The following is a 27,561-nucleotide window of genomic DNA, read 5'->3' on the forward strand; positions in this document are numbered from 1 at the left end:
AAATGAAATAAATATAAAATTTAAAAGTCTAGTCTTAATTTATTGTCAACACTAGAGTTGAGCTTTTCTGTTTAAATGGAGAGATAGCATGGCATTGAGTACCTGCTGCTTTTCTAGAGGAACTGGGTTCAGTCTCCAGCAGTCCCATCAGGTAGCTCACAACCACCTGTAATTCCAGCTCCAGACTATCTGATACGTCTCACCCCCAAATGCACCAGCACATACTTCACACACATACTCAAACATACATACAAAAAAAAAAAAAAAAAAACAATAAAAATTACTCCAATTTTACTTTGGGCAAAGTGAACATGAGTTTTTGATAAAGCTTAAGACTTGTAAAATTGGGCATAATTTTTATTTGCTGTGAAGTTACACAAAATTAATCCTCTTTTTTTATGCTTGCTATTATTTAGATAATAAATCTGAAGGTTATAAAATGGTTATATTTACTTTTACTCTCCTTAACAGTGCTTATATTTTTGATTCATGACATTTCTTAAATATCCACTGTGTCTAGTGTTACTGTTAGTCTCAAAGACTATAAAAACAGAATTAGGAAAGCATAGTTTATTAGGAACATCCTTATCAGGACAATGAAAAGTGAAGTGTATGTAAGTTTCTCTAATGTCAGATGTTCTCTTTTTCAAGGAACAAAACTATTCATAAAATACAAGAAATATAGGAAGTAACGTTAGTTGTATCATCTTCTTTTCTGTGGTCAAGTTTGTTTCTACTGGGAGTAGACATAGGATTAAAAGAAAGTAATACTGAAGGTGGATGAAAAGTTATACCATGGGATATTAAGCTCATGTAGACATGAATTTAAAAAAAAAATACCGGTTTGTAAATATTTTTACTCATGTTGGTTTCTCTAGAAAACATATAGGTTCATTGTGGTGACTCTATCCTCTGTGATTTAACAATTGATCCAGTTAATAGTTCAGTAGAATAATCATTCAGTTTTTAAAGTAAATGTGTATTGAGGTGGGAAGAGATTATTAAAAGTAAATATGGAGGGGCTGAAGAACTTAACTGCTGAACAACCATCGCTCAGCAGTTAAAAGCACTTGCTACTCTTGAAAAAGACCCATGTTTGGTTCCTAGAACCCACATAGAAAGTCACAACTATCTGTATCTCCAGGACCAGGGGATCTGACTCCCCATACTTGGCTTCTATGAGCACCAGGCACACAGAAGACAAAACATTTATACACATAATTTTTTAAAGCTAATAAGTGGCTGGAGAAACGGTTCAGTGGTTCACTTACTGCTCTTCAAAAGGATCTGGGTTTAGTTCCTAACATCCACATCCACCTAAAACTCCAGCTCCAGGGTGTCCAATACTCTCTCTTCTGCCTGTGACTACTGCACACATGTGATGAACATACATACACTCAAATACATATACATAATAAGCAAATAGCTCTTTTAATGTTTTAAAAAGCCAATATAAAAATAATATTACTTGGAATTAAGCATCCTTTTCTTTTTGATACACAAAATGCACTAAGATTTACCTTAGTATTTTCCTGGTATTTAAGCACTACTTATGGAAATTATTAAAAAGCACAGGAGTAAAGAAACTAATATTATGACTCTTCTACCACATACTCATCATCTATCTAACCAAAAAAGAGGAGTAAATGGAATCTGGCTTAACACAAAAAAATCTCTGCAACTGGGTAACAAAAGCTGACAAATACACACACATAAACAAACTGCCTAGTCTTATGCCAACTTGACACACAAACTACACTTACCTGAAAGGAGAAAACTTCAGTTGAGAAAATGCCTCCATAAACTCTGTAAGGTCTATAAAAGGTTTAGTCTAAATTAGTGTTAGATGGAGGAGGGCCCAGTCCAGTGTGGGTGGTTCAATCCCTGGAATGGTGATTCTGGGTTCTATAAGAAAGGCTGAGCAAGCCAGGGAAGCAGTCCAGTAAGCAGTATCCCTCTATGGCCTCTGTATCAGTTCCTACCTCCAGGTTCCTGCCCTATTTCCCTGCTCTAACTTCATTCAATGATAAACAGCAATATGGAAAAAGCCAAATAAACCCTTTCCTCCCCAACTTAATTTTTGGTCTATAGCAATAACTGATTTATTCCCAGGCATACCTACTTGTAATCATTTAGCCAAAGTTCATGTTGTTTGAAAAGCTCTGTGTGTGTGTGTGTGTGTGTGTGTGTGTGTGTGTGTGTGTGTGTAGGTGTGTGTGTGTGTGTGTGTGTGTGTGTGTGTGTGTGTGTGTAGGTGTGCACAGAGATCAGAGGTCAACATGGAATGTCTTCCTTAACTGCTCTCCAACTGATAGATAGATAGGTAGGTAGGTAGGTAGGTAGACAGGCAGACAGACAGACAGACAGACAGGGCTTTAAAAAACAGTCTTTAAGATTAAACTCAAAATCTGGTGACTTCCCCTGGTAAAATGGCTAGTGGCATACCAAAAGCCCAGATCAGCACACAGTTGGATCCACTGCATTATAGAGGGGAAAAGGCCCATTAAACACCTCTTGGTATTGTTAGTGGAAAATAAATGAAAACCAAGTCTAGATACTGTCCTATTTGCTGATAACAATTAAGAGATATATACTTAAAATATCATAAATAAAATAGCAGCCCCACCTTAGTGTGATTCAAAAAGAACAAATAAAATTCTCAATACAGTTACAGAAACATCTCCAAATAGTACAAGTTATTTATCTAAAGCTTGGTGCTACTCAGGGCAACTTGCAGAAAAGTCTGAACAGTAGCAAATAAACTTGAAATCCCAGCTGACTGCATAATGATAAAATCAGAGAGTTATGTGCAAATCTCTGACCAAAAAAAAGTGAGGATTATTCAACATACAATGGAACTATTAACTGGATCCAAGCATGGTCATCTCAAGATAGCAAGTACATCATTTCTTATTTCTGAGGCTTTGGAGTTGCTAACCTATGAACAAAGCACACTAAACACAGAAAACTCAATTTAAAAAAAAAATCTTTTTTGGAGGCTGGAGAGGTGGCTCAGAGGGTAAGAATACATAGTGCTCTTCCAGAAGACCCTGGTTTAGATCACAGCACCAACCTAGGGGCTAAAACCATTCTCCAGATCCAGGAGTTCCAATGCCCTCTTCTGGCCTTTGGACACTTTACTCAGAACATATATGAAGGCAAAACACTCATATGATTTAAATAAAAGTAATATCAATCTATAAAATAAAGTTCTCTGGTCTGGAGATGAAGCTAAGTGTTTATCTAGTATGTACAAGGTGAGGTTCTTCCCTAAAAGTGAAGAAAAAAAATGACCAGTCTATAAACGTGCATTTTAATGTGACCTTGTGTCCCAGGCAAGTGATCACTGAGATATTTCCTCAGCCCTCCTTTACAGTCTAAGAAATGTTGTGGTTGGTTTTGGTTTTATTTTATTATTTCTGCCCATCTGTTTACTTTTCTTTTTTGAACAAGAGTTCATGCATCCCAGAATGGCCTGTACCTCTATCTGCTGTCATGCTTGGCCTACAAGATGTTTAAATACGTGAACCTAAAAACAGGGTCTACACTTACCCTCTTGCCCTTAACCCTCTTGAAGATCCTTGACTCTGCTTACTGTGTAATTGTGCCAGTTGGTATATAAATCAACACTATATAAACTATAACTGTGGAGATGGGACAGCTGTGCACTATACAGTCTGCACAACTGTTCAAAGCTGCTCAACTTAACACTGAACCTGAGACTGTAGCTCAGTGATCGAATGAGCACTTGTCTGGGATGCTAGAGGGCCTGGGTTAAGTCTCTCTGGCTGTACATCAGACAAATGCTATTGTTTTGATGACTGATTTTAGTATATAAGGAAATCAAAATAGCATGAGAATTCCTATAGATTCTCTTTAGTGTTTCTGAGGGACTTTTAATTTTTCATTTAATAGATCTGGCTATCTTTATGTCGCTCAGAACAAGAACACTACAAGAGACAAAGTCTAACACAGCTCTTCCCAGAGCCACAAGGAGGTGGTATGCTTCTTTGAGGCACAGAATCTAATCTACTCAGGTATTCAACATTAGGAATTTTACAGCCGCCCTGCCTCCCCCCAACCCCTGACTTTTATTGATACCTTTTACTTGTTTGTTTTGAGACAGGCTCTCAAAAGTAGTGAAGGATGACCTTAAAGTTCTGATTCTCCTACCTCCATCTCCAGAGTGCTGGACCCCCAGGAATACATCACCATGTATGGTTTGTGATACTGGAAACCGAAATCCAGGCATTATGCATGTTAGGCAAAAACTCTTATCAAGTGAGGTACACCTTCAGCCAGCTCCTCACTGACACTTGTAAAAGTTATTATGCCAGATACCAGTTCCACACATGATTGTCCTGAAACAGTCAAGAAAAATCTCAGAATCTTTCCAGTAGCCTGTCACAAACAAAAACGTTCTAGGACTCTGCCTCAAATATCCAGACAAATTTCTCTCCTCCTATCAATAAATATTCATAACCTAAAAATAATATGAGCAGCAAGGAAACTGAGCTTCCAGGACTCAGTTTACTGTCAGGTGACAAAAATAAAATTCCTTACCAAGCTTATATAGTGAGGGTACAACATTAAAACACACACATACACACACACACAAAGATGACCCATGAAATTTTTTTTCAGAATTAACTTTAATAATAAGCCCCTGGTTTACTTTAATAAGCCTATAACAAGGACAGATCTAGGCTATAATGTCCAAAGCATGACTTTGATAATGCAGATAATGACAGCCAACATCTAGTAAGACACTAAAGGCTTAGTTTTTCCCTCCCTGATAATCTGCCAGAATTAGAGGCCATTAGATGTCTCTTTTTTCCTAATGATAATGCATATTTTTATTTTTTCAATTTTCCTCAGCTTTATTAAAGTATAGATAACATTTCATTCATAACATGTTTATAATATAATGAACATGTTTATAACTAACATGTTCATTTACAGTGAACATGTCTTAATGCAGATAAACATGAAATGACTAAGTCAAAGTAACCAGACATCACCTCACATACTTATCACTTTTTATTGCAATTTTCAAGTATAGATTTTTCTTATTACTTGTTTATTTAGCTTTCTAATTCTATGCTACAATACTTTCACAGTGATCTCTGATCCTCAATAAAGAAAGCATGCCGAATCCTGTCATGAAGGCATGTAACATATGTAGATTCACCACAGAATGTGCTGACCTGTTCTATTTTAGATGTTCTCATAAACACTAAGTCTTACAGCGCAAATGCCTCAAGGACAGAATGGATGCATATTACATGCAGATTTTGTTGTTTTCTCAACCTTCTTGGTATGAAAGTAAAAAATTCTATTGCAAGGAGTTTTCCATTCAATTCTATTACAGCCTAGTTTTGTTAGAGGTAGTTTGTAGAAAAGCCTAAGAGCTATATTATTGCTTCTAGTAACCATGTTGCATAATACACATCTAGAACATACTCAGCCTAACTGAAACTTTGTACCCTGCAACCAGCATCTCCTTCTCCCCTCCACCACAACCTCTGGCAACCACCTTCCTAGCCTGTCTCTGAGTTCAACTTTTTTACACTGTATTTGTCCTTATGTTCTAGGCTTATTTCATTTAATAAAATGCCTTCCAGATTAAATCATGTTGTCAAAAATAACAGGATTCTCTTCATTAAGTATGAATGGCCTTCTACAGTGTGTATACATGCATGCTTGTAAACTTCATGTTGTCTTCGTCTATTGCTGAATCATACTAGTTCTACTTTTAACTTTTTGAAGACTCTTCACACTGTTTTCCATAAGGCTGTACCAAGGCACAATTCTACCAGCAGTCTATAGAGATTTTCATTAGACTTTACCACATTTATATTGTCTTTCTTTTTTCTTTCTTCCTTTCTTTTTTTTTTTTTTTAGACATGGTCTTATGTAGTGTAGGCTGCTCTTGAGCTCACTATGTTCCCAAGGCTGCTCTTGAACTCCTGGTTCTTCTGCTTCCACCTCCCAAATACTGGGGTTAAGGTGTGCATCACTAAGCTGTGCTTCTTTTATTTTCCTCATAATTATCTGAACAGGTATGAGATAATGATATGATATCTCATTGTAGTTTCTCTTTCATCTCCCTGATGATTACTGATATCAAGTATCTTTTTCACGTAACTACTGAAAAGAAGCTATCTGATTCAGTACTAGTCATACATATAGACACTTGTACTTTAAAACTGACTAAAATTTTCAAGCAAAATAAAGCCCTTACTTAAAAGAATATCTTTCCCTAGAATCCAAGAAATGCTTGGCAATTCCCCACTGCATAAAAATAGTCTTTTCTGGATGGAAAGATGACCTGAGCTATTGTCTTGAGAAGTCTTTACCCACCCTTAGTAGTGTACAACTGCCCTTTCCTTAACACACACACACACTTATTTACACTATTTGCATTAAACCCTTTTCTCCATCAACTCCAACTTTCAGAAAAAACAATTCCACTTATCTACTATTTTTTTTAAAAAGCATACTAGATAGAGTGGTGGTAAAGCACCTGAATACAAGAAACCCTGAGTTACACATAAAACAAATGAGCAGCCTGATCCTTGCTGGGACAGGAGAATGAAAGCAAATACGTAAGTGGTAGAGCAATGGAAGAGAAAGAAGCGAGCAAACAGGTGGTGAAGCGATGGGAAAGGAAGAGAGGCCAAGCACTATGAAGAGAGGAATTGCTAGTCTTGCTCCTTAGGAAACGATGGGTTACGCTGTCACCAATAGAGCCTATAACAAATACAAGTGCCAGTGGGCCCATGCCTTCTTCCTTTGAGAAAACTGACTACTGTGTGAGTTGCTGTGACTCCCAGAGCTGCATCCTAGCCCAGGCAGTTGAGCAGTACCTGCAGAGTTGGAGACCCACACCTGACTCTGACACATGACACCTGACACATGCCCTGCTCTGTTTACTTCTCATCACTAGCCTATCTGCTACTCTCTCTAGTTTGTTGTGGTTGTTCAACCATGAGACTGGGCAACTCTATGTTAAATTACAGTTTTTCCAAGCTGTATTTAACTTTGGCCAGGGATTTATTTCCATTGGAATCTTTGGGTTAGACAAACATTTGGCCATCCTACCTTTCAAAGGAAGAACGCACAGGTAGCAGCACAGGTGCCACTACCATGAGCAAGCAGGTGATGGAGAAATAGTGAAGAAAAGTCGAACAGTCTGTGTACTAAAAAGAGGAAGAACTGGAGACACGAGAGTAGTAAGGATCGGCCTGATGTAAGTAGCCTTTGCTGTCACCTGAGGCCATAGTGACTGTCAGACCAGTGCTGCCTCCAAGAGCTATGTCTGGATCCACGACCCTGCAGCATCAGGGTCTGTGTCAATGTCCATGGGCCATGTTATCATCAAAGAACATGTGGATGTCTCAGATATGGGGTGATGCCTGGGGCCATGTTGACATCCAAGGACTGATAAGAACTGGTCCCACCCCTTGCCTGAGCAGGTGGGACAGATAACCCTAAAAGCAGGAGAGCTGGCTCTGCCCCTCAGTGGTTGTACACACTCAGGTATTCCTGTACTTTACCTGGGCAGTACAGTAGAGGTGGAACAGAAAAAATATATAACCTAAACTTAGTGATATTCACTTCTTAGCAATAAGCCTGGCTATATATTTAAAACTAACATACATACATACTTATACACACATACACACATACGTACTTTTATACACACACAAACACAGAGTGCATGCATACATTCATCCAGACTAGAAACCACGGAGACTGGACACATGCTACACTAAAGATTACTTTTACAAACTGCACACTGGTTGTGGTGGTATGAATGAGAATGTTCCCTAACCATAGGCTCATGTATTTGCATGCTTAGTCCCCAGTTAATGAAGTGTTTAGAAGGATTAGAGGTGTGACCTTGTTGGAGAAGGTGTGTCCTTGTTGGAGAAGTGAATCACTGGGGGTGAGCTTTGAGGTTTCAAAAGAAGACTCAGTGTCTGTCTGTCTCTGTCTCCCTCCCCCTCCACTTGCAACCCCCCTGCTACCTACTGAGCAGGGTGTAAAGCTCTCAGTTATTTCTCCAGCACCATGCCAGCCTTCACACTGTCACACTTCCTGCCTAATGATAATGAACTAACCCTCTACACTGTAGGCAAGCCCCCAATTAAAGGCTTTCTTTTATAAGAGTTGCCTTGGTCATGGTGTCTCTTCACAACAATAGAGCAGAAACTGAGAGCTGATTCTACTATATGTTTTCACCAAAGCTAACCATAAAAACTTACTCAGAACACATTGCTTAATCTACTATATGGAAATATGGTAACATCACACAGAGCCCTCATGGTCAGGGACTTGTGGGAAAAACAATTTTCTAGTCTTCAACTCAGAGCATGTTAGGTGATACACAGCTTTAATTCCAGCCTTAAGAAGGTGAAGACAGAATGATCGGCAGTTCAAGGTTATCCTGAGCTACACATTTAGTTCATATAACCAATCTGAACTATAAAACCTGTAAAGAAAATCAGAGGGGCTGGAAAGATGGTACAGTGGTTAAAACCACTGGCTTCTCTTCCACAGAAATGGTGTTCAATTCCCAGCAGCCACTAGCAACAGTCTGTAACTCCAGCTCCAGGGGATCCACACCCTCTTCTGGCCTCCACAGGCACTGAACAAACATATAGTACATAGACACACACAGACACATAAAATTAAAAAATTAAATAAAAGATGAAATTTTAAGGCCCACTGAGATGGCTCAATGGGTCATTCACTTTCTACACACTAGAGTTCAATCCTTGGGATCCCCTTGGTAGAAAGAGAGAACTGATTCACACAAGTTGTCCTCTGATTTTCATATATCTACATGCACTGTGGCACACCCCCAATGATAAAGTGTAATTTTAAAAATATTTTTAAAGAAGATGGGCAAGATGGCCTCGAGGGTATAAGAGCACTTGCTGAATGCCTGATAACCTAAGATCGATACCTGGAATTGGAAGGAGAACTAATTCCATAAAGCTGTCCCTGACCTCCATCCAAGCTCCGTAGTGTGAATGCACTCTCATATACATCACACGCACAAAAAATCCTGATTCCACAAGGCTCCATAGCACACAGGTACACATACCCTACACATTCAATAATAATTTCAATCATAACTAAAATGTAAGATGTTATTATTAAAGAGGTTACTATTATAAAAATATGTAATAATGAGTGATGTCTTTTCCTTCAATGACTACCAAGGACAAACTTTATTGGAATCTACTAAAAGGCTTTCATATATTTCTTTCATATTAAAATTGACAACAAGACCTCCTTTGGCTGACCAGATGATACAAATTGTTAAACACTATCAACCTGCTAAAACTCATTAATGATAGATTCTTTTGGTTCCTACTCAAGGGAGTTAGAGGCAGGAGTATATCAGGAATTCAAGGGCAGCCTCAATAATATAGCAATTTTAAGGTCAGCCTAGGCTACCAAAGACCTTGTCTCCAAGATAAAAGTGAAACATCCTTCTGATATCTATTTTTGTATAAATAAGTGAAAATCTTGGAGAATGGGGCAATCTGATTTCCTAATTGGTATCTGCTAGACCCTCCCTTGCTCTAGTTGCCTTCAGCAAAAGGGCTATCAGTCAAATCACCCTTACACCACTGGACATCTGGAACACTCTACAGCTGCCTTGGGAAAGCTACACAATGACCCCTGCTTGCTTGGATCTCCAGAAATAAAAACATGTCCACATAAAAACAAAACATTGGACATTGTTCATAACAACTACAAAATGGAAATGGTCAAAATACGCACCAATTTAATGAACAAATAAAATTTAATGGATTAAAAAGCATATTCATAAAATGGATTAAAAAGCATTATTCATAAAAAAATAGTATTATTCAGCAATTTAAAAAATGAAATACAGATACACACCCATATGGACGAACCTTGAGAACATTACCATAGTAACAAAAAAATAATAATTCTTGTATAAGTCTGTTTATACAAAATGTCCAGATATCTAAAGTAGCCAAACCCACTAAAAAAATTTTCAAGAAGGAAGCTGGGTGTGGTGGTGCACACCTGTAAGTCCAGCATTTAGGAGATGGAGGCAAAAGGTTATGGAATTCAAAGTCATCCTAGGCTACATATAACAAGTTCAAAGACACCCTTGAACAACAACAACAAAAAAAAAAGTAAGAGAAAAAAAAAGTAAGAATGGCATGGAAACAAAATGAAAAGTGACTCTTACAGAATGTGTGTTTCTTTGGGAAAAGATAAAACAGTTCTAAATTAGACTATGGTGACTGTTGCACAACTCTGTGAATATACTGCAAGTCATTCAGTTACACATTTTAAACAACATGTAAATTATGTTATGAATCATATCTCAAGAAAGCTACTTTTTCAAGACAAGATTTCAAATACCCCAGGCTGGCCTTGAACTTGCTATGTAGGCAAGGATGACTGAGCTCCCTATGGGCCTTTCTCTACCATTCAAGTGCTGGGATCATAGGCATGAACCTCCACGCCCAGCTATAAAACTACTTTTTAAATGGCAATGTATGTCATCTTTCAAGTTAAAAATTTAAAAACAAAGCATTTTAATTTAAAGAAAAAAATTAAATACAATTAGAGTGAATGCTAATTGCTCTAACCCATCAATCAAAATAAGGAAATGACTACTATTAGTTAAATGTGATGTATAAGAGATGGAGAGATGGCTCAGCAGTTGAAAGCATTACCTACTCTTCCAGAGGACCTAGGCTCAATTCCCAGTAGCCACACAGCAGCTCACAACTGTCTGTAACACCTGTTCCAGGGGATCTGCCACCATCATACAGACATACATGCAGGCAAACACTAGTGTACATAAAATAATTTTTAAAGGAGTAGAAATACAGACATGGGATTTGGAAAATGAAAACATGGGCTATTGTTCTTATTCATAACTGATTTAGAATCAGAATGTTAGTGCTTGGGATGTGAGGGTAATCTGCTTGTGATATCTGTAACTCCACTGATCACCACGGCTGACTGGGCTGATATGGCTAGCTAGGCAGGTGCTCCCTTCTTCACTGCTCAAGATGTGACCTTCCCAAGCTGCACTGAGGATGACCTCCATGAACAGAAGACTCTCTTTAGCCAAGTGTTTAAATGTGGTTGTGTGTCTATGCCACAACCTCAAAAGAAATTCTCAGCCATGCATGGTTGGTGCATGCCTTAAATCACAGCTGGAGAGGTAGAGGCAGGCAGATCTCTGTGAGTTTGAGGCCAGCCTGATCTATTTGCTAAGTTCTAGGACAGACAGAGAGAGCTACATAACAGAGAAGCTCTGTCTCAAAACAAACAAACAAATAAATAACCCAAATCCTTGGGCCAGAAACAGCAGGTCTCTGACTCAGCAGATAAAGGCAGAGCCTAGCGACCTGAGATCAATCCTCTGAACTCACATGGTAGAAGAAAAGAGCATAGCCTGAAAGTTTCCTCTGATCTCCAGAGTGTGCTATGGCATCAGCATGTGTGTGTACACAAACACATACATACGTACATACATACATACATGAATGTTAAAAAATTTTAATCCGAATTTTCTAATAATATAGCCAGCGAAAGCAACTAAAACTAATAGGGTCATGTGATAGTTCCTGAACCTTTTTTTATTGTTACTAACAATGTCCCCATAAAGTAAAAGACTTCTTAATTCACACACTCGCATAGAACCAGAAGAAAAAGAATTCAGTTATAATAAAGAAAAAATTGAGGGGGAAATGGATAATATGTTTAAATTATAATGTATACATTACTAAAGCCAAGATACCAACATGACTCAATTATAATATATTACTGAAGCCAGGAAAATTAAAGGCGCAATTCAGTTTATATAAATACATACACACTACTAGTGCTGGACATAAAGCTCAGTTGGTTGAATGCTCACCTAACAGGCAGTGGCGAGCCTGTTCAAACACATGATTGTGATAAAACTAAGCTCGATGATGCTAAACTATAATCCCAGCTCTTAGGAAGTGTGGGTATGATGAAGATCAGAAGTTTAAGGGTATTCTCAGGCAGACAGCAAGTAAGAAGACAGCCTGGGAACTACATCTCCCATGCTAGATACAGAAGATAAAATGTACTACTATTTCACTGAGAGTTAACATACTGAATCACAGTAACCTAAATTTAGGATACTAAATTAAAGTTATTTATTACATAAAATAACAGCAACAAACCACAAGCAACTCAAGACAACATGGATGGTGGCCTGATTAAGAATCCTTCCTAAAACTCTGGTGATTCCAAACCCTCAATTCAGCAGACAAATTTCTTAACATAACATTTTCAGTCACTCTATATCACTTTAGTTACTGAAAGCCAAATAGTAATAGCCACTAATAACATATTTAGGAGAATATCAGTGAGTGACACTGGGCTTTTATAAAGGACTATGAAATGTAAATCACTGGCCTTCACACAAGAAAATCGTAAATGAGAGGAGCATGACCAAGATCATGGTCCTGACAGTGATACAGCGGAGAAGGAAGCAATTCTGTGAAAGAACTGGCACAATAAAAAATTAAAAAAAATGGGAGCTAAAAATCACCTTGAGAGGGTCAGGGAATGGGGTTCGACTCAGTGGTGAAGCACTGTGTGGCATTCCAAGGCCCTGAGTTCAATCCTTAATAGAAATCGGGGAGGTGGGGAGAGGGGTAGACAAACTACTAAGGACAGTTATTTCCAGGAATGACACTGAGAAAACTTGCTTGGCACAAATAATGGAGCCTGGAGAAGAAAACTGTGCAAGTGACGATAAAAGTAAAAGTCCCCGGCCTTCGGCCACTCTTGACTGGGACAACTCACCCCACGAAAAACTTAAGCACTGATTAATGATTCGCTATGGAGGGAGGCGCACTGATCCAGTTATTGTACAAGAAGGGGTATAGATCATTTTCAACTCATGTACTGAACGGAGACCAGAAAGAAGCACAGGAAAGGACCGGGAGGAACTAGTTCTAGAACACCAGGAAACTGGAGAGGGGGGAGGTTCAAAATTGGGCTTGGTGAATAATTTTCAACAGGAAGTACAGCAGATGGTAATCCCCAACTAAGGCAGAACAAAAGTAGCGAAGAATCTGTGGGCTGTGCACAGTTCAGCTGAAGAGGGCTTGCCTGGCACACTGCAAGACACTGTGTTCCAACCACGACACCACAAAAAAAATAAATAAATAAATAAAATTTTAAAAGATGGAAAGGCAGGGCGTCCAGTGCAGAGTGCCTGAGCTGGGAACTAGAAACCCATTTCCATTCCTCTGCGACCTTGGACAAGTCACTCCTCTTCCCAGTGCCTCATCTGATACAGGGGAACAGTAACTGCACCCCAGCGGTAGGATTGCTCAATGGCTTCCATAGATATATTTGCACATTAATTCACACAATGCCTCGCGCTCTGTGTAACAAGTGCAAGGTAATTACGCCGAGAAAAGCCGGGTATGTTCTGACATCTCCGCAGGCAATGCAGGTAGAAGCTCTCGGAGAAGGTGTCGGGGGACGGAGCAAAGAGCATGTCCAGGTGGTGGCAAGGTCCCGAGGCTACACCTGGACTGGGTCGTCCTCGCGAACTGGGCTCTCAGGCAAGGGAAGGTGGGAGGTCACTTCCTCCAGGACCGACGCTCTCAGGACGCTCTCAGAGGACCTGTGATGGGCAGTTCCACCGCGCGCAGAGCGGGCGCTTGCTCCTGACTGAGCTGCTAACCAAAGGGAGCGGCGGCCCAGAAGAGCCGCGCCTCACCCTCTCTCCACAGAGAAGCTCCCCAGCAGGGCCTCGCCCTGGACGCAGGACACCCGCGACTCTCCCCACAGCTAGCCGCCGCGCTCCGCCTGCTCCCGGCGACCCCGCCCCGCCCCAGTACCTGAGCGTGGGCCCGATGCAGGCCGTGTCCGTGCTCTCGATCTCCCTCAGGATCCGCTCGTGCTCCGCCGCCGTCTCCAGGCTCTCCTCCGCCATCTTCGCCCGCTCCATCGCAGGGCGCTGCCGCGCGGCCCTCTCTCAGCGAGTACCCCTACGGTCCCTCAGCCCAGGCTCTGTGGCCGCTGGGCCAGCACCCCGCAGCGCGACCCCGCCCTCGGATGCCACGCCCCCTAGCGTCAGCCCGGCCGCGAGCGTCGCGCACAGCCCACTGGGATTCGTAGTTCTCTGGGTCAGGCTGAGCTGGGTTCTGTCCATTCTCACACATTGAATCTGTGTAAATTGCCGCTACCTTGGTATAGATCCAGAGCACTTTACGACACGTGTATACAGTGACAACAAATCAGGCAGTGGTACTAACTCCGCACATTTTTTTTAAATGTGAGTATTTTGCTTGTATGCATGCATGGTGCCCAAGAAAATCAGAAGAGGGTGTCAGATCACCTGGGACTGGAGTTACAGATGGTTGTAAGGTCACTTGTAGGTGCAAGAAAGAACCACAAGTGTTCTTATCGGCTGAGTCTTCTCTCCAGCCCCAAATATAAAGCCTAGGCTGGCCTTGAACTCGTGATCATCCTGCCTCCACCTTTGTTTTTGGTTTTGTTTTTTGTTTTTGTTTTTTTTTTTTTTGAGATTATAATATAATTACAAGATTTCTCCCTTCCCTTTCCTCTCTTCAAAGCCTTCTATATACCCCTCACCCACTCCTCTTCAAATTCATGGCCCCTCTATTCACTGCTATTACATGCATATATTTATACATATAAACATATAAATTCTTAAATATATTCAGTTTGTGTAATGTAACTTGTATGTATGTTTTCAGTACTGAGACTCCTCTACCTCTTAATCATTTTTTATGAGCAAGACCCACCATAACCAGCTTTCTTTTCTTTCTTTTTTTTTTTTATTGAGACAGTGTCTCATTATGTAATCCTAGATAGAACTGAAACTCACTATGTAGATCAGGTTGGCCCTGAACTCACAGAGAACCACCTGCCTCTGCCCTCCACAGTTCTGTATTTGAAGACATCTACCACCACATCTGGCCTCCTTTTATTATTAAAATGAAACTACATCCTTTTTCCCCATTCCTTTCTTTTCCTTCTAGTCTGCCTATGCACCCCTCACCTCCCACCCCCACAACACACTCTCCAAAATCCTGTGTGGGAGGATGTGGGGGGTGTGCACACATTAATATACAGATACAACATGCTGAGTTGTTTAGTGTTGTATGTATGTGATTTCAAGGCTGGCCACTTGGCATTGGATAACTAACTTAGGGGGATCCCATAGAGGAAGTCTCCCTCCCTCTCTCTCCCTTTCTCTCTCTCTTTCTCTCTCCCCCTTCCTCCCTTCCTCCCTTCCTCTCTCTCCCTCTCTCTGTCTCTCTCTCTGTCTCTCTGTCTCTCACACACACACATCTCTCTCTCAGAATCCTTTAGTTGCCTGTAGTTCTTTTTCTAGGGGTAGGGCACCATGAGTTCTCCCTTTTCCACATTAGCTTATCTATTGGTGTCTCCCTTGTTCAGCTTTTGTTCAGGCAGCCATACAGTTATGTTATCATAGGTGAATCTTCCCTCTAGTTTCTAGGAGACCCAATCTCACAGCACATTTCCTGCTTCTCTGGCTTTTGAAATCTTTTTGACCCTTCAGAAATGTTCCCTGACCTTTGGGTGGAGGAGTTGTGTCGTAGATGTATCCACTGGGGCTGAGTGTTCCATGGTCTTCTCTGTATTCTGACCACTTGCAGTTTTCTGGAATGGTCACTGTCTGTTGCCAAGAGAAGCTTCTTTGGTGAGGTTTGGTAAGCTGTGATTATAAGGTTATTTAAAATGCGACTAGCAATTATGCTGATTTAATAAAGTAACAGTAGTGGGTTCTTCTCTAAGATCCACAACCTCACTAGCCCTAGCTAGTTGACTAGGCTTCCAATACCAGGCATGATTTTTTTCCCCATCTAAGTGAGCTTTAAATCCAATTAGACATCTTCTGGTTACTACCAAAGTAAGAGTGCAACTATTGTGCCTTTGGGGATCTCTGACTATACTGGTGATTGCTGTAGTTCTTAGGACGTTGGTTGTTTCCCTCTCTTGGTACTCTGCATAGCACCTTTCCGTTCTATGAAAGTTAGTCCTTAGGGAGGAGGTTTTCAGGGCAGATCCAGCTCTGGATCCACTGTTTAAACTGCATGGTGTCTTCTGCAATAGAGATTTAGCCTCAACCTCTGGCAAACAGGGCAATGGCAATAGCCTATATTGTTTCAGGATTCTCTTGGGCTACCCTGATCAACAATTCAAAAGGTGGCTTCTCATATCTAGTACTGGGTTATATCAACATAGAACAGGGTTGCTATCAATCAAAGAAGGCTCTGTGAGAAGAAGCAAAGGGAAAGCTGAGAGTAAATGACTTGGGCCACAGATATCGGACTGTATTAACTGTTCATTAAAAAAGAAAGACTCTTGAGGCTGAAGAAATGTTCAGCAGTTAAGAGCACTTGCTGCTCTTGCAGAGGACCTGGCACCCACATAGTGACTCACAGCCATCTGTAACTCCAGTTCCAAGGAATCCAGTGTCTTCTTCTGGCCTCTGTAGGCACCAAGCACACAAGAGGTGCATGCACATAGATGCAGGCAAAACTCATATTCAGAAAATTAAGAATAAATCCTTTATATAAAAAGGAAAAGATACTTACTAAATTTATCTCCAAATCATAGGTTAAGTGGGAAAAGCAAGGCACAAAACAATAGACTATGTTCCCAATTTAATTTGTGTTTTACACTAGGTAGACCAGGCTGACCTCAAACTCACAGAAGTCTATGAACTCTGCTGGAATTAAAGGCATACACCACCATGCCTGATCCTACTCATTTTTTTCTTTTTTAGATTTATTTTATGTGTGTAAACATTTATCTAGAATGCATGTCCATTGTCTTAGTTAGGGTTTTACTGCTGTGGACAGACACCATGACCAAGGCAAGTCTTATTAAGGACATTTAATTGGGGCTTACAGGTTCAGAGGTTCAATCCATTATCATTAAGGTAGGAACATGGCAGCATCTAGGCAGGCATGGTGCAGGCAGAGCTGGGAGTTCTACATCTTCATCTGAAGTCTGTTGGTGGAACATTGACTTCCAGGCAGCTAGGACAAGGGTATTAAGGCACACACCCACAGCTACACACTACTCCAACAAGACCACACCTCCAAATAGTACCACTCCCTGGACTGAGCTTATACAAACCATCACCTCCCTGTACAATGAATATGACTGGTATCCTTGGAGGTTAGAAGAGAGCACTGGATTCCTTGAAACTGGAATTATAGATGGTTTTGAGTTGCCATGTGGGTGCTGGGAACCAAACCCACGTCCTCTGCAAGAACAGCAAGTGCTCTTAACTGCAAAGCCATTTCTCCACCCTACCTCCTTTTTTAAGAATAAATATTCATGTGCAGCTGGGCATGATAGCACATGCCTCTCATACCAATTTCTTGGGAGGTAGGAGCAGGTTAGAGGTAGCCTGTACTGTATGAGAGCCCGTTGCAAAAGAGCAAATAAAAATTCACATATGTGATTACATATACATAAAATATTATAACTGTAAAACAGTTCCAGAAAAGTAACCCAAAAAGTGTGAACAGAAGTACTGGTCAAGAGGACTAGAGAGATACAGGTTAGGGCAAGAGTAACGCCACTTCATTTTTCTTGGGCACACTTGGCTTCCTTCAGAACGTGGTGGTTACTAACTAGAAATATATTTTAACAGTGAACAGACAGCAGTGAGCCAAAGGCGGTCCAAGTTCTGGTTTGCAGGAAGAAAACAAGTTGCTAAACCTGTCAGATTCCACACCACACTCCCTGGCTGTCCTCAGCCTACCCCATTAATCACTGGTAAAACGTCTCACACGCTGAGATTAAGGAGGACTTGGAGCCTTTCATATTCCTAAAGATCTTTTGAAATATATGACACAGGGCCCCCCTTCAGCCCCCATGTTAGCACGTTACTCAGGAAAAAAAAAAAAAAAAAAAAGCTTTTCCTGCAAAAAGCAAGCTGGTCTGGAAGCCAGATGTGTATGGTAGTGGTAAAACCACCTCTATTAGTTCAACAGGTTGTGTTTGAGTGGTTTTGTTTGTTCCTTTTGTCTGTTTTTATTTTTGTTTGTTTGTTTGTTTGTTTGATGTAGCAAAGAGGTCAGAGGCTCAACATCTTATTAACAGGGGTGTGTGACTCCAAGCAACTAACACAGAAAGATCTGGATGGGCTACTTCAGTGGGTTCCTGAGTACAATGTCAGACAGCAGCATTTCACAGCAGTCCCGCCAATCCTCTGGCTCTTAACTTCTTTCCACCCTTTCTTCCATTGTGTTCCCTGAGCCTTGCGACGGTGAGGAGTGACATGGATGTTGCATTTAGGCCTGAACACTGGATAGTCACTTAGATAAAGGTAGAGGCAGGAAGGCCTCAGGGTCATCCTCCACTACTTATGGAGTTATAGGCCAGCCTGAGCTACTTGAGATCCTACCTGTAAATAATAAATGGAAAGATGGGGGATAGATGGATGGATAGATAGATAGATAGATAGATAGATTTAATTTTTTAAAACTTGGAATTTAAGGTCACCCTTATGTGTCTATGGAGTATGAGGTTAGCATATCTCAAAAACAGAGATGTATAGGAACATACTTTGTACAAATTAATGCCTTCTAAACAGAAAGAATTGCAGATATACATGAAGCTAATAAAAAAAAAAAAAAAAAAAAAAAAAAAAAAAGCACTGGACAGAGGGTCAGAGTCCCTGTGAGTCATTTTCAACAGTAGCAGGGAGCAGATGTCTGTAGCAGAAGATGCAGACGTGGGACCTTTCGACTATGCTTCACTTTCTTCTGAATTGAGAGGGTGGCTTAGTGAGATCGTGCTGACAGAGCATAGGTCAGGCAGTGCACGCCTAAAGCCTGACTTCATCCCCGGCAATGCTAAACAATTGCTTTTCTGAGACATATATGTCACATATATGTCCCTTAATGTCACAGAACTCCCTGTGTAGTCCAGGCTGGCCTTGAACTCACCAAGATTCACCTGCCTTTGCCTCCAGAGTGCTGGGATTTAAGAGTGTTTACTACTACACCCAACTTAAACAAATTAATTTTTAAGAGGATGTATCTCAGTGGTAGGGCACTACCTAGCATGCAAGAGGCCCTGAGTTCCATTTCCGGCACTGCAAAAGAGAAGGGAAAAAAAGGAATTAGTTTTAAATTTTTTAAAATAAAGATAGGGCTAGAGTGTACCTACATTGGTAGAGTGCTCACCTCCTAGCGTGCATGAACACCTGGATTCAGTTCTACATAACATACATAAACTGGGTGCCTTAGTCAATGTGCTTAGTCTACTGCTGTGGAGATGCCATGATCACAACAGCTCTTCAAAAGGAAATCATGTAATCAGGGCTTGCTTACAATTTCAGAGGTTTGGTCCATTATTGTGGTGAGAAGCATGGTGGCCTGAAGGTAGACTTGTTGCTGGAGAAGTAGCTGAGAGTTCTACATCCTGATCTGCAGGCAGCAGGAAGAGAGACTCTGGGTTTAGAACGGGAATTTTCAAACTTCAAAGGCCACCCCCAGTGCCACTCCCTAATGACTAAGCATTCAAATATATAAGCCTATGCAGGCCATTCTCATCCAAATCACCACACTGAGGGGGGAGGGGGTGCTACCACAAGCCTTAATCTCAGGATTCGGGAGGTAGAGGAGGAGGATTATGAGTTCAAAGTCAGCCTCTACTACATATGAAGCCAAAAGCCAGCCTAGTTTAAGTAAGTAAATAGGTGGATGATACGCACATTCATAGGCATATAGACAAATGATACTTTAAAATGTTTTTAGATAGGAACTCACTCTATAGCCCAGGCTGGTATCAAATTCATAGTGAACTCCCTGCTTTTGCCTCCCAAGTAGTGGGCTGCTAAGTGTGTGCTTCTGCATTGACCTTCTTAAATAGGCGAGCATGTGTTTATTCTTTGAAAACACGACACACATATAAACAGTGTATCCTGGATCACACGCACTCCCACGTACCTCATTGTCCCCCAGGCATCCCCAACTCATCCCCTCAACCCTGCTCGTTTTCTGTTCAGAACCTACAGTCCAGTTAATGCTGCCCCACACTGTTGGCTTGACCTTGTGTGGATGGGTGACTAGCTTCAGTGAGTTCAGTTTAGTGGCCCCATCCTGACCAGAAGACAGCCTTACACAGCACTCTTTCCCATCCTCCGGATCTTACAATTATTGGTGTGGTCGAGAGAAATGTAACTTCTCTTGAAGAAGAGAGAGTTTGTACTTTATTCTAAAGTTTCCACTGATCCAACAGGCAATAATACCACACACACCTGGAAACTTAAAACAAATAATTTACCTTTTTTAACGTAATTCATTTATTTTTAAGATAAATCTTATTTTATATGTCAGTGTGCCTATGTGTATGCCTATGTGTATATTTGTGTATGTGTGTAGGTCCCTTGTGTGGGGGTGGCTGCAGAGGCTGAAAGAGAGCATCAGATCCCCCCCTGGAGCTGGAGTTGCAGGTGCTTGTGAGCCCTTATCAATCATTAATCAAGAAAATGAACCACAGGCTTGTGTACAAGCAATCTGAGGAAGGCAATCTCTTAATTAAGGTTCCCTCTTCTCAGATGACTCTAGTTTGTGTCAAGTTCAAACAACAAAACAAAAAACTGCACAGAACCCTTCTGCCTTGACCAGGTTATCCCTTACTGGATACTCAGTGTTTATGGCCAGACCTTTCACCTTATTATTCATGAATACTCCCAACACTCAAAAAATGCCATAAACATTGATTCACAGGAATACAGAACCATTAAGTCCTTCATTCGGATACTGTTCTATCTAGCTTTGCCTTTGTCTAATCTCCGTGGAACCCACACTTTAATTCTGTCCTTCCTCCAATTTCTATGGCATCTGCCAAATGTTTTCTTCCTTCATCATGGCCCTCCACTAACCAGGAAATGAGTTTGGTAGGACTCTCATGTCAAATAGGATTAAAACCTATGTATGCATTAATGATGTTCATGATGTAATATGAACAGATATTAGCTTTAAGAGGAACACTGGAGTTAGAAGGGTGATGTTGGTTAACACTGGAGATGAAAAATAAAAGGGTTTGCAGCTCAGTATGAGACTATCAAGTTGACCAAAGAAGCCAAAGAATGGGGAGCCAGAAACAGATCCAGCATCAGTAGGCCAGCTAGTTCTCCCAAAGCCTCCTTTCCTGAGGAACATATCCAAGGGGTCTCTGCCTTTCTATATATTCTTATTTTTGGTGTATTTAATCTCAGCAGACTAAATGATAAGTAAGAATAGACTCTAGCAAGAAGTTTTGCCTCTTCCAGAAAAGAGACCATCCAGTTTCCATCATGAACTAGGAGCATAAGATGAAAGGACCAAGAAAAGACTGGAGCTCGGTAGCTGTGACCGGAGTTAGCTCCTTGAACAACTGCAAGCTGATCATGTAAACTTGAAAATAAAGAGAGGTTAGTCTAATTAATGGCTAGCAGGCTCCATCAAAGAGCTAAGACCAACCAGCAACACCTGCCAGGTCAGAGAGTAAAACACCCAACAAGGCAAACTGTCAGCAGACAGCCAAGATCAGCATCTAACAAATCAAGTCAGAGAAGGGCAGAGGGGACTTCAAAGTGTGACCATTTCCCATATTGATTGAGCAGCATGTGACCATCTACCTGGTTAGGCCAGAAAAACATGCACAGAGCCTTGGGCCATTGATTAGGTTTATGATAAGCCCAGAGAACTAACCAACCAGTCTCTACCAAAATCACCTGAATCTTTGTTTGATTTCTGTCATAAGTCCTATAAGAAGACCTTAGAACGTAGCTCAGTGGGTTTTCTCCTCTTAGAACTTCTCCCACTGCAGGGTTCCACTTCCTCTTAACGCTCCTTAATAAGGTTTTGCACTCACTTTGCTTAACTCCATGACTTTAAGCTTCGTTAGCGTGAAAGAATGAGCTCAGGGGTCACTGTCTCAGTCTCACTTCTGGTAACTGAATGAAAATGAGGACATGACTGCTCCTAGGTATGGTTGAGGAGAAGGGTTTTATTGTAGATATGAAGGAGAGAACATCCAGAAACATCTGGAAAAATCTAGGCTGGACATGGTCAGCCAACTAAACTGGGCGATGGAAGGAAGGGAGGGAGAGATCTAGAGAGGAAGATAAGAGAAAGGGAAGAGGAGAGAGGGTAAACGGACAGACACAAGAACCAAGGACCAGGAGGAGAACCAAGAGAGCACATAGCCAAAATAGCTGATCAGATAGGGATCAGAAACGGGAAAGGGAAGCAAAGCTGGGAAGCTGGAGAGGTTTGGAGTGGGGGAGGTGGTGAGAAGTGCTGAGAGGAGCCAGGACTCTGTAATGGGTCCTTGTGATGCGGAGAGACACTAGCGACCAGTGTCCACTTTGCTATGTTAAGTAGGCACCTCAGTTGGCCATTTGTCCCAGGATTCTTTAAGACCTAACAATGACCAGTGAGTGTCTAGCTTCCTAAGTCTCACACATCTGAATTGAGAAAAGTGGCATCATTCTCAAACATCAATAGCTTGTCAAGCATCAATAGCTCTAGTAGTTTTAAGAATTAGAAATAATGGGTGGCCGGACAGTGGTGGTACACGCCTTTAATCCCAGCACTTGGGAGGCAGAGGCAGGCAGATTTCTGAGTTCGAGACCAGCCTGGTCTACAGAGTAAGTTCCAGGCCAGCCAAGGCTATACAGAGAAACCCTGTCTCAAAAAACCAAAAATAAATAAATAAATAAATAAATAAATAAATAAATAAATAAATAATGGGTGAAAGATATAACTCCGTGGTACAGCGCTTTTAGCACACCACAGTACCGTGTTCAATATTCAGGAAGAAGGAAAAAAATCATTCCCATGAATCAACTTTGCCAAGATGATCTTAAACTTTCCAGGTGCCCATCCAGAGGCATGCTTCCAGGCTTCATCCCCTGGAGCTGAAGTCAGAGCTAATTGTGAAGCATCCAGTGTAGATCCTCTGCAAGAGCAGTATACGTCTTAACCACTGACCCATCTACCCAGCTTCAGCCTCTATTCTTGACATTGCTCTGCTACTGTTCATTCTACCCTCATGCTGTAAGACTCCTCTCCAGAGTCACCCTCTCTCCTCTGGGTGTCTTTTCCTATGATCTAATTTTCCCTCTCGGCTTAACCTCTTGTGTACACCCAGAAACTCCTGTGTGACACTTTCACTGTCTCACCCCTTAGGTCAGCTCTTTCCTTTACTGCAGAGGAGCTGAGAGCACAAAGACTGGTGTCAAGCACTCTAAATTTGGTCTAAAATATACTGACAAAAGCAACTTAGGGGAGAAAGGGCTTATTCTAGCTCATGGTTCCAGGATACAGTCCATCATAACAGAGAACTTAGGATGTGGAGTGGTGAGTCAAGGCATTGGAAGTTTATAGTGATTGGTCACATGACACCTGCAATTAAAGAGAAGAATAGAGCATATGCTTGCTTGGGCTCAGCTTGCCCTCTTCATTTTGTACAGTCCAGAATAATGATGCCACTCATAATCAATGGGATTTCCCATATCAGTTTTCCTAATCTAGTCAATCCCTCACAGATATTTCCAGAGGCTATCCCTAATCTAGAGACTCTTTCACAGATATTCCCAAGGCTTACCTTCTAAGTGTTCAGTTAACAATATTAACCACCATGGTTCTAGTCCTGTGATTGGGTAATAAATAGCTAAGTAGCTTCCTCTCCCATTTTATGAGGTTGCTAATGGTGTCTAGCTCATAGGGATACACTGATTATTAGAACCAAAGCACTTAAGAAAAATGTTGAGCTTAATATCACCATTTACCTGCTTGGCTCTAACACTTTAACAAAGAGCTTTTAAGTAATATGGTAACTTGGAATAACTGACCTTAACTCCAAGCCTACAAGCCCAAGCCATCCCTTCATCTTGCTCTCAATTCCATTCTGGATCCTGGAGCTAGAATTACAAGCAGCTGTAAGGCATCCAATCTGGATACTGGAAACTGAACTTGGGTCCTCTGAAAAAAACAGTACATGCTCTTAACCACTGAGTCATCTTTCCAGCCTCTGTTGACATTTTCTAAAAAAAAAAAAAAAAAAAAAAAAAAACAAAACTGGTCAAAAACTGTCTGACCTCAAACTCACTATACAGGCAAGGATGGCCTTAACAACAGAATCTATTGTCTCTACCTCCAGTGCTGGGATTATGCACAGGTTGATATGGTAATATCAGGGTATCTTAGAGAGTGATGGAGCCTATCACAGGATTTCAGAAACTCAACAACTACCAAAACCATCCTGAGCCAGTGCTTTCTGATTCTTGCCTCAAGAATTCAAATTATGAAATTCAGGGACCATAGAGGATGAGTTTTAGAGAGGAATTTTATAGGTTAGAGTTTTATAGGCAGTCACTTAAATGGGGAGGGTGTAGGAAGAGAGGAGAAAGAAAGCAGACCCAGAGCTACAGTTTAGTGGGAGGGTGTCTTAGGGTTTTACTGCTGAGAAGACACCATGAGCATGGCAACTCTTATAAAGGAAAAACATTTAATTAGGGCTGGCTTACAGTTTCAGAGGTTCAGACCATTATTATCATGGCAGGAAATATGGCTGTGTGCAGGCAGACATGGTGCTGGAGAAGGAACTGAGATCCTGATCTTGGTCCAAAGGCAGCAGCAGGAGACTGGCTTGAGCTTCTGAGACCTCAAAGCTTGCTGTCACAGTGAGACACTTCCTCCAACAAGGCCACACCTCCCATTAGTGCCACTCCCCAAGAGTCAAGCATTCAAACACATGAGTCTATGGGGGGGTCATTCCTATTCAAACCACCACAGAGGGGCCTCAGAGAATAAAGTCCAATCAATTTACTGGCCTAGGGACTTTTTAAAGCACCTATTGAAAAAAAACTGGATGTGGTGGCTAGTTTTATGTCAAGTTGACACAAGCTAAAGTCACCCAAGAGAAGGAAACCTCATCTGAGACTATGCCTCCATAAGACTGTAGGTTGTAGGTAAGCCTGTAGGGCATTTTTTTTTTTAGTGATTGGTGTGGGAGGGACCAGCCCATTGTGGTTGGTGCCACCCCTGGGCTAGTGGTCCTAGGTGCTATAAGAAAGCAGGCTGAGCAATCTGTGAGGAGCAAGCTAGTAAGCTACACTCCTTCATAGCCTCTATATCAGCCACTGCCTCCAGGTTCTTGCCTTATTTGGGTCCCTATCTTGACATCCTTCAATGATAAAGTATTGTGGACCCATAAGCCAAATAAATCCTTCCCTCCCTAAGTTGCTTTGGTGGTGTTTCATCACAGCATAGGAACCCTAAGACATTGAGGTTAGCTGCAGGGGTGGGGAGGGGGTGTTGCTGGTGGATTCGGTTGGCTCCAATCAGGTTTCCAATGCCAGTCACTCAGTCACCTACAGCCTCTAGGCAGAGGTGCTCATTTAGGAGATAACAAAGAAACGGGTGCTCTCTCCTGGCATCCGGGCCTCCAGGAAAGACAATATGAGGACTGCTGCTTTGGGATCCCGGCCCTACCTGAGCAACTGCTATCTCCTGTTCTGTTGAGCATGATACCACATCTAGTTCTAGTAGATGAGTTTCTGTAGAAAGCCATACACCTCCCAGCAAGGTCTAAATGTCCTGGGTCATCAACACCCTTCCTTCCGGCGCTTCTCTCATGTAGGGAAGGGGTTGTACAGGCTGGAGGCACTGGAAAGAACATACAGTGAAGTCTGAGGGGAACTCTGGGGCTTCTTGCTGTGTTTGCTGCTCTAGGATGGTTGGAGACTATGAAGAAACCTCCCTAGAGTCTCACTTTACTGGGTCTCCTGGGTGGTGATGTCACCTGCTGCTATGCCTAGTCCCTGAGTCTCCACCCACACTGACATCCTGACATCACCCTTGTTGTCTTGGGTTCTGTGGTTGCCTGAAACAGTTTCCATGATTAGAATATACAGAGCCCATTCCTCCCTTAGAATCTTCTCCTGTGTATGGGCAACTTTTCTCTGTCTCGCCCTGACTTCTTTAAAACTAAAAGCTCCACTCAGTACTTTGCTCCACTAACAAAGTGCCTGGAATCTCTGACACACTGGTCTAAATTGGGAAACACAGGGGATTTAAAAAAAAAAAAAAAAAAAAAAAAAAAAAAAAGTTCCCTGGTGATCTTTGTCAGACTGTAAGAGGGAAAAGTTGAGCAGGAAGAAATTAGGACATCTCAACTTTTCCAGTATTTGACCTTCGCAAGGGTGTCCCTGTTTCATGCTGGAAATTCAAAGTGCTTTCTGATATTACCAAATATTTCTCTGCTCTAATTACTGCTCCATTTCCTAGTCTGTAGAGATGTTGGTATGTTTTTCACCTAAGGGCTGGCAGCCTTATATATCTTTAGGATGGGGCTACTCGAGGTTAACCAGAGTTAGGACTTTCGGCCAATCCCAGCGGTGCAGGCAAAGACCTAAGAACAAGTTGATCCTTAGCAAACAATGCTGTAGTGAATCACACTGATGTAATAAAGCCTCCATCAAAAACCAACAGGACAGGTTATTAGGGGAGCAGCCAGATGCTGAACACATGGAAGTTCCTAAGTAAGTGCTGTGTCTGCAGCTACAGAGGGGATTGGCAGTGCTCCTTCCTCCTCAGCTTCTTCTGTCCCTGGCTTAAGGGAACCAGAGTCATATACTCATAACTCATGTTGTAACTTCACGAAGCAGCTAAACTCCTACTGCATGGTAACTCTAAGGTCTGGCAGCACGATAAGATCAGCTGCCTGCCGATCAGGCAGAAAGCAACTCTAGTTCTAACTCGTTGTCATATCTTGAACAATCACTAAGCAATGAGCTCAGTGATTCCTCCCTTTAAAAGTTGGCTGTCTTCCACTGCAAAGGGCAAGGGTGACTACAGAGCGTTTCGTTTCAAACCTGTCTTAATGCTTTCCTATTAAACCTGAAAATAATTTAGTATTTAAAAACAGTAAGTGACCAAAACTTATATAGAAACATACCGTGCTTTGGAGCTGGAGAGATGGCTCAATCACTAAATACATTTGCTGCTCTCTTGCAGAGGACCCAGGCACACTTCTCAGACCTTGCATGAGGCTTACAACCATCTGTAACTCCAGTTTCAGGGAATCTGGTACTCTCTTCTGGTCTTCACAGGCACCAGCCATGCGCATGGTACATATACATACATGCAGGTTAAACACTCATGACCACTCCATGATATGATTAAGGGGAAAGTGTTTATTGTTTATACAAGAGAGAGAACATCCAGAGGCATCAGGAAGAGTCTAGAGCAGAGAAAGAGAGACAGAGAGGAGTAGCTGGCGCGTGGCCAGTCAACTGGACCTGTCTAGGAGAGAAGCAAGAGTGGGGGGGGGGAGGGAAGGAGAGAGAACATAGAGGGAGAGTGCAGGAAAGCAGAGAAAGGGAGTTTAGGAAGATAGGGAGAGAAAGACAGAGGCAGAGAGATTGAGAGACAGAGATAGACACTCAGAGACAGAGAGCCAAAATTATAAGGGGTGAATAAGGAG

At 41.6% G+C, this 27,561-nt stretch overlaps 1 protein-coding gene across 2 annotated transcripts in view; it reads right to left on the reverse strand.

Moving 5' to 3' along the window:
- Positions 1-24,733, reverse strand: part of Exoc6b (exocyst complex component 6B) — a 466,935-nt gene extending 442,202 nt beyond the window's left edge. The window contains exon 1 of one of the 2 annotated variants that reach the window (XM_076940004.1): positions 24,602-24,733. Coding sequence is in view for 1 of the 2 variants with exons in the window: in XM_034511676.2 (XP_034367567.1) it covers positions 13,905-14,014 (110 nt within the window). In the remaining variant the exon portion in view is untranslated. Of the gene's footprint in view, positions 1-13,904; positions 14,131-24,601 lie in introns of those variants that run through there. The other variant, XM_034511676.2, reaches the window with a different exon arrangement.
- Between the last annotated feature and the right edge of the window lie 2,828 nt (positions 24,734-27,561).

The sequence above is a fragment of the Arvicanthis niloticus genome, chromosome 9 (assembly GCF_011762505.2).
Source record: "Arvicanthis niloticus isolate mArvNil1 chromosome 9, mArvNil1.pat.X, whole genome shotgun sequence".
In the NCBI taxonomy this organism is placed as follows: domain Eukaryota; kingdom Metazoa; phylum Chordata; class Mammalia; order Rodentia; family Muridae; genus Arvicanthis; species Arvicanthis niloticus.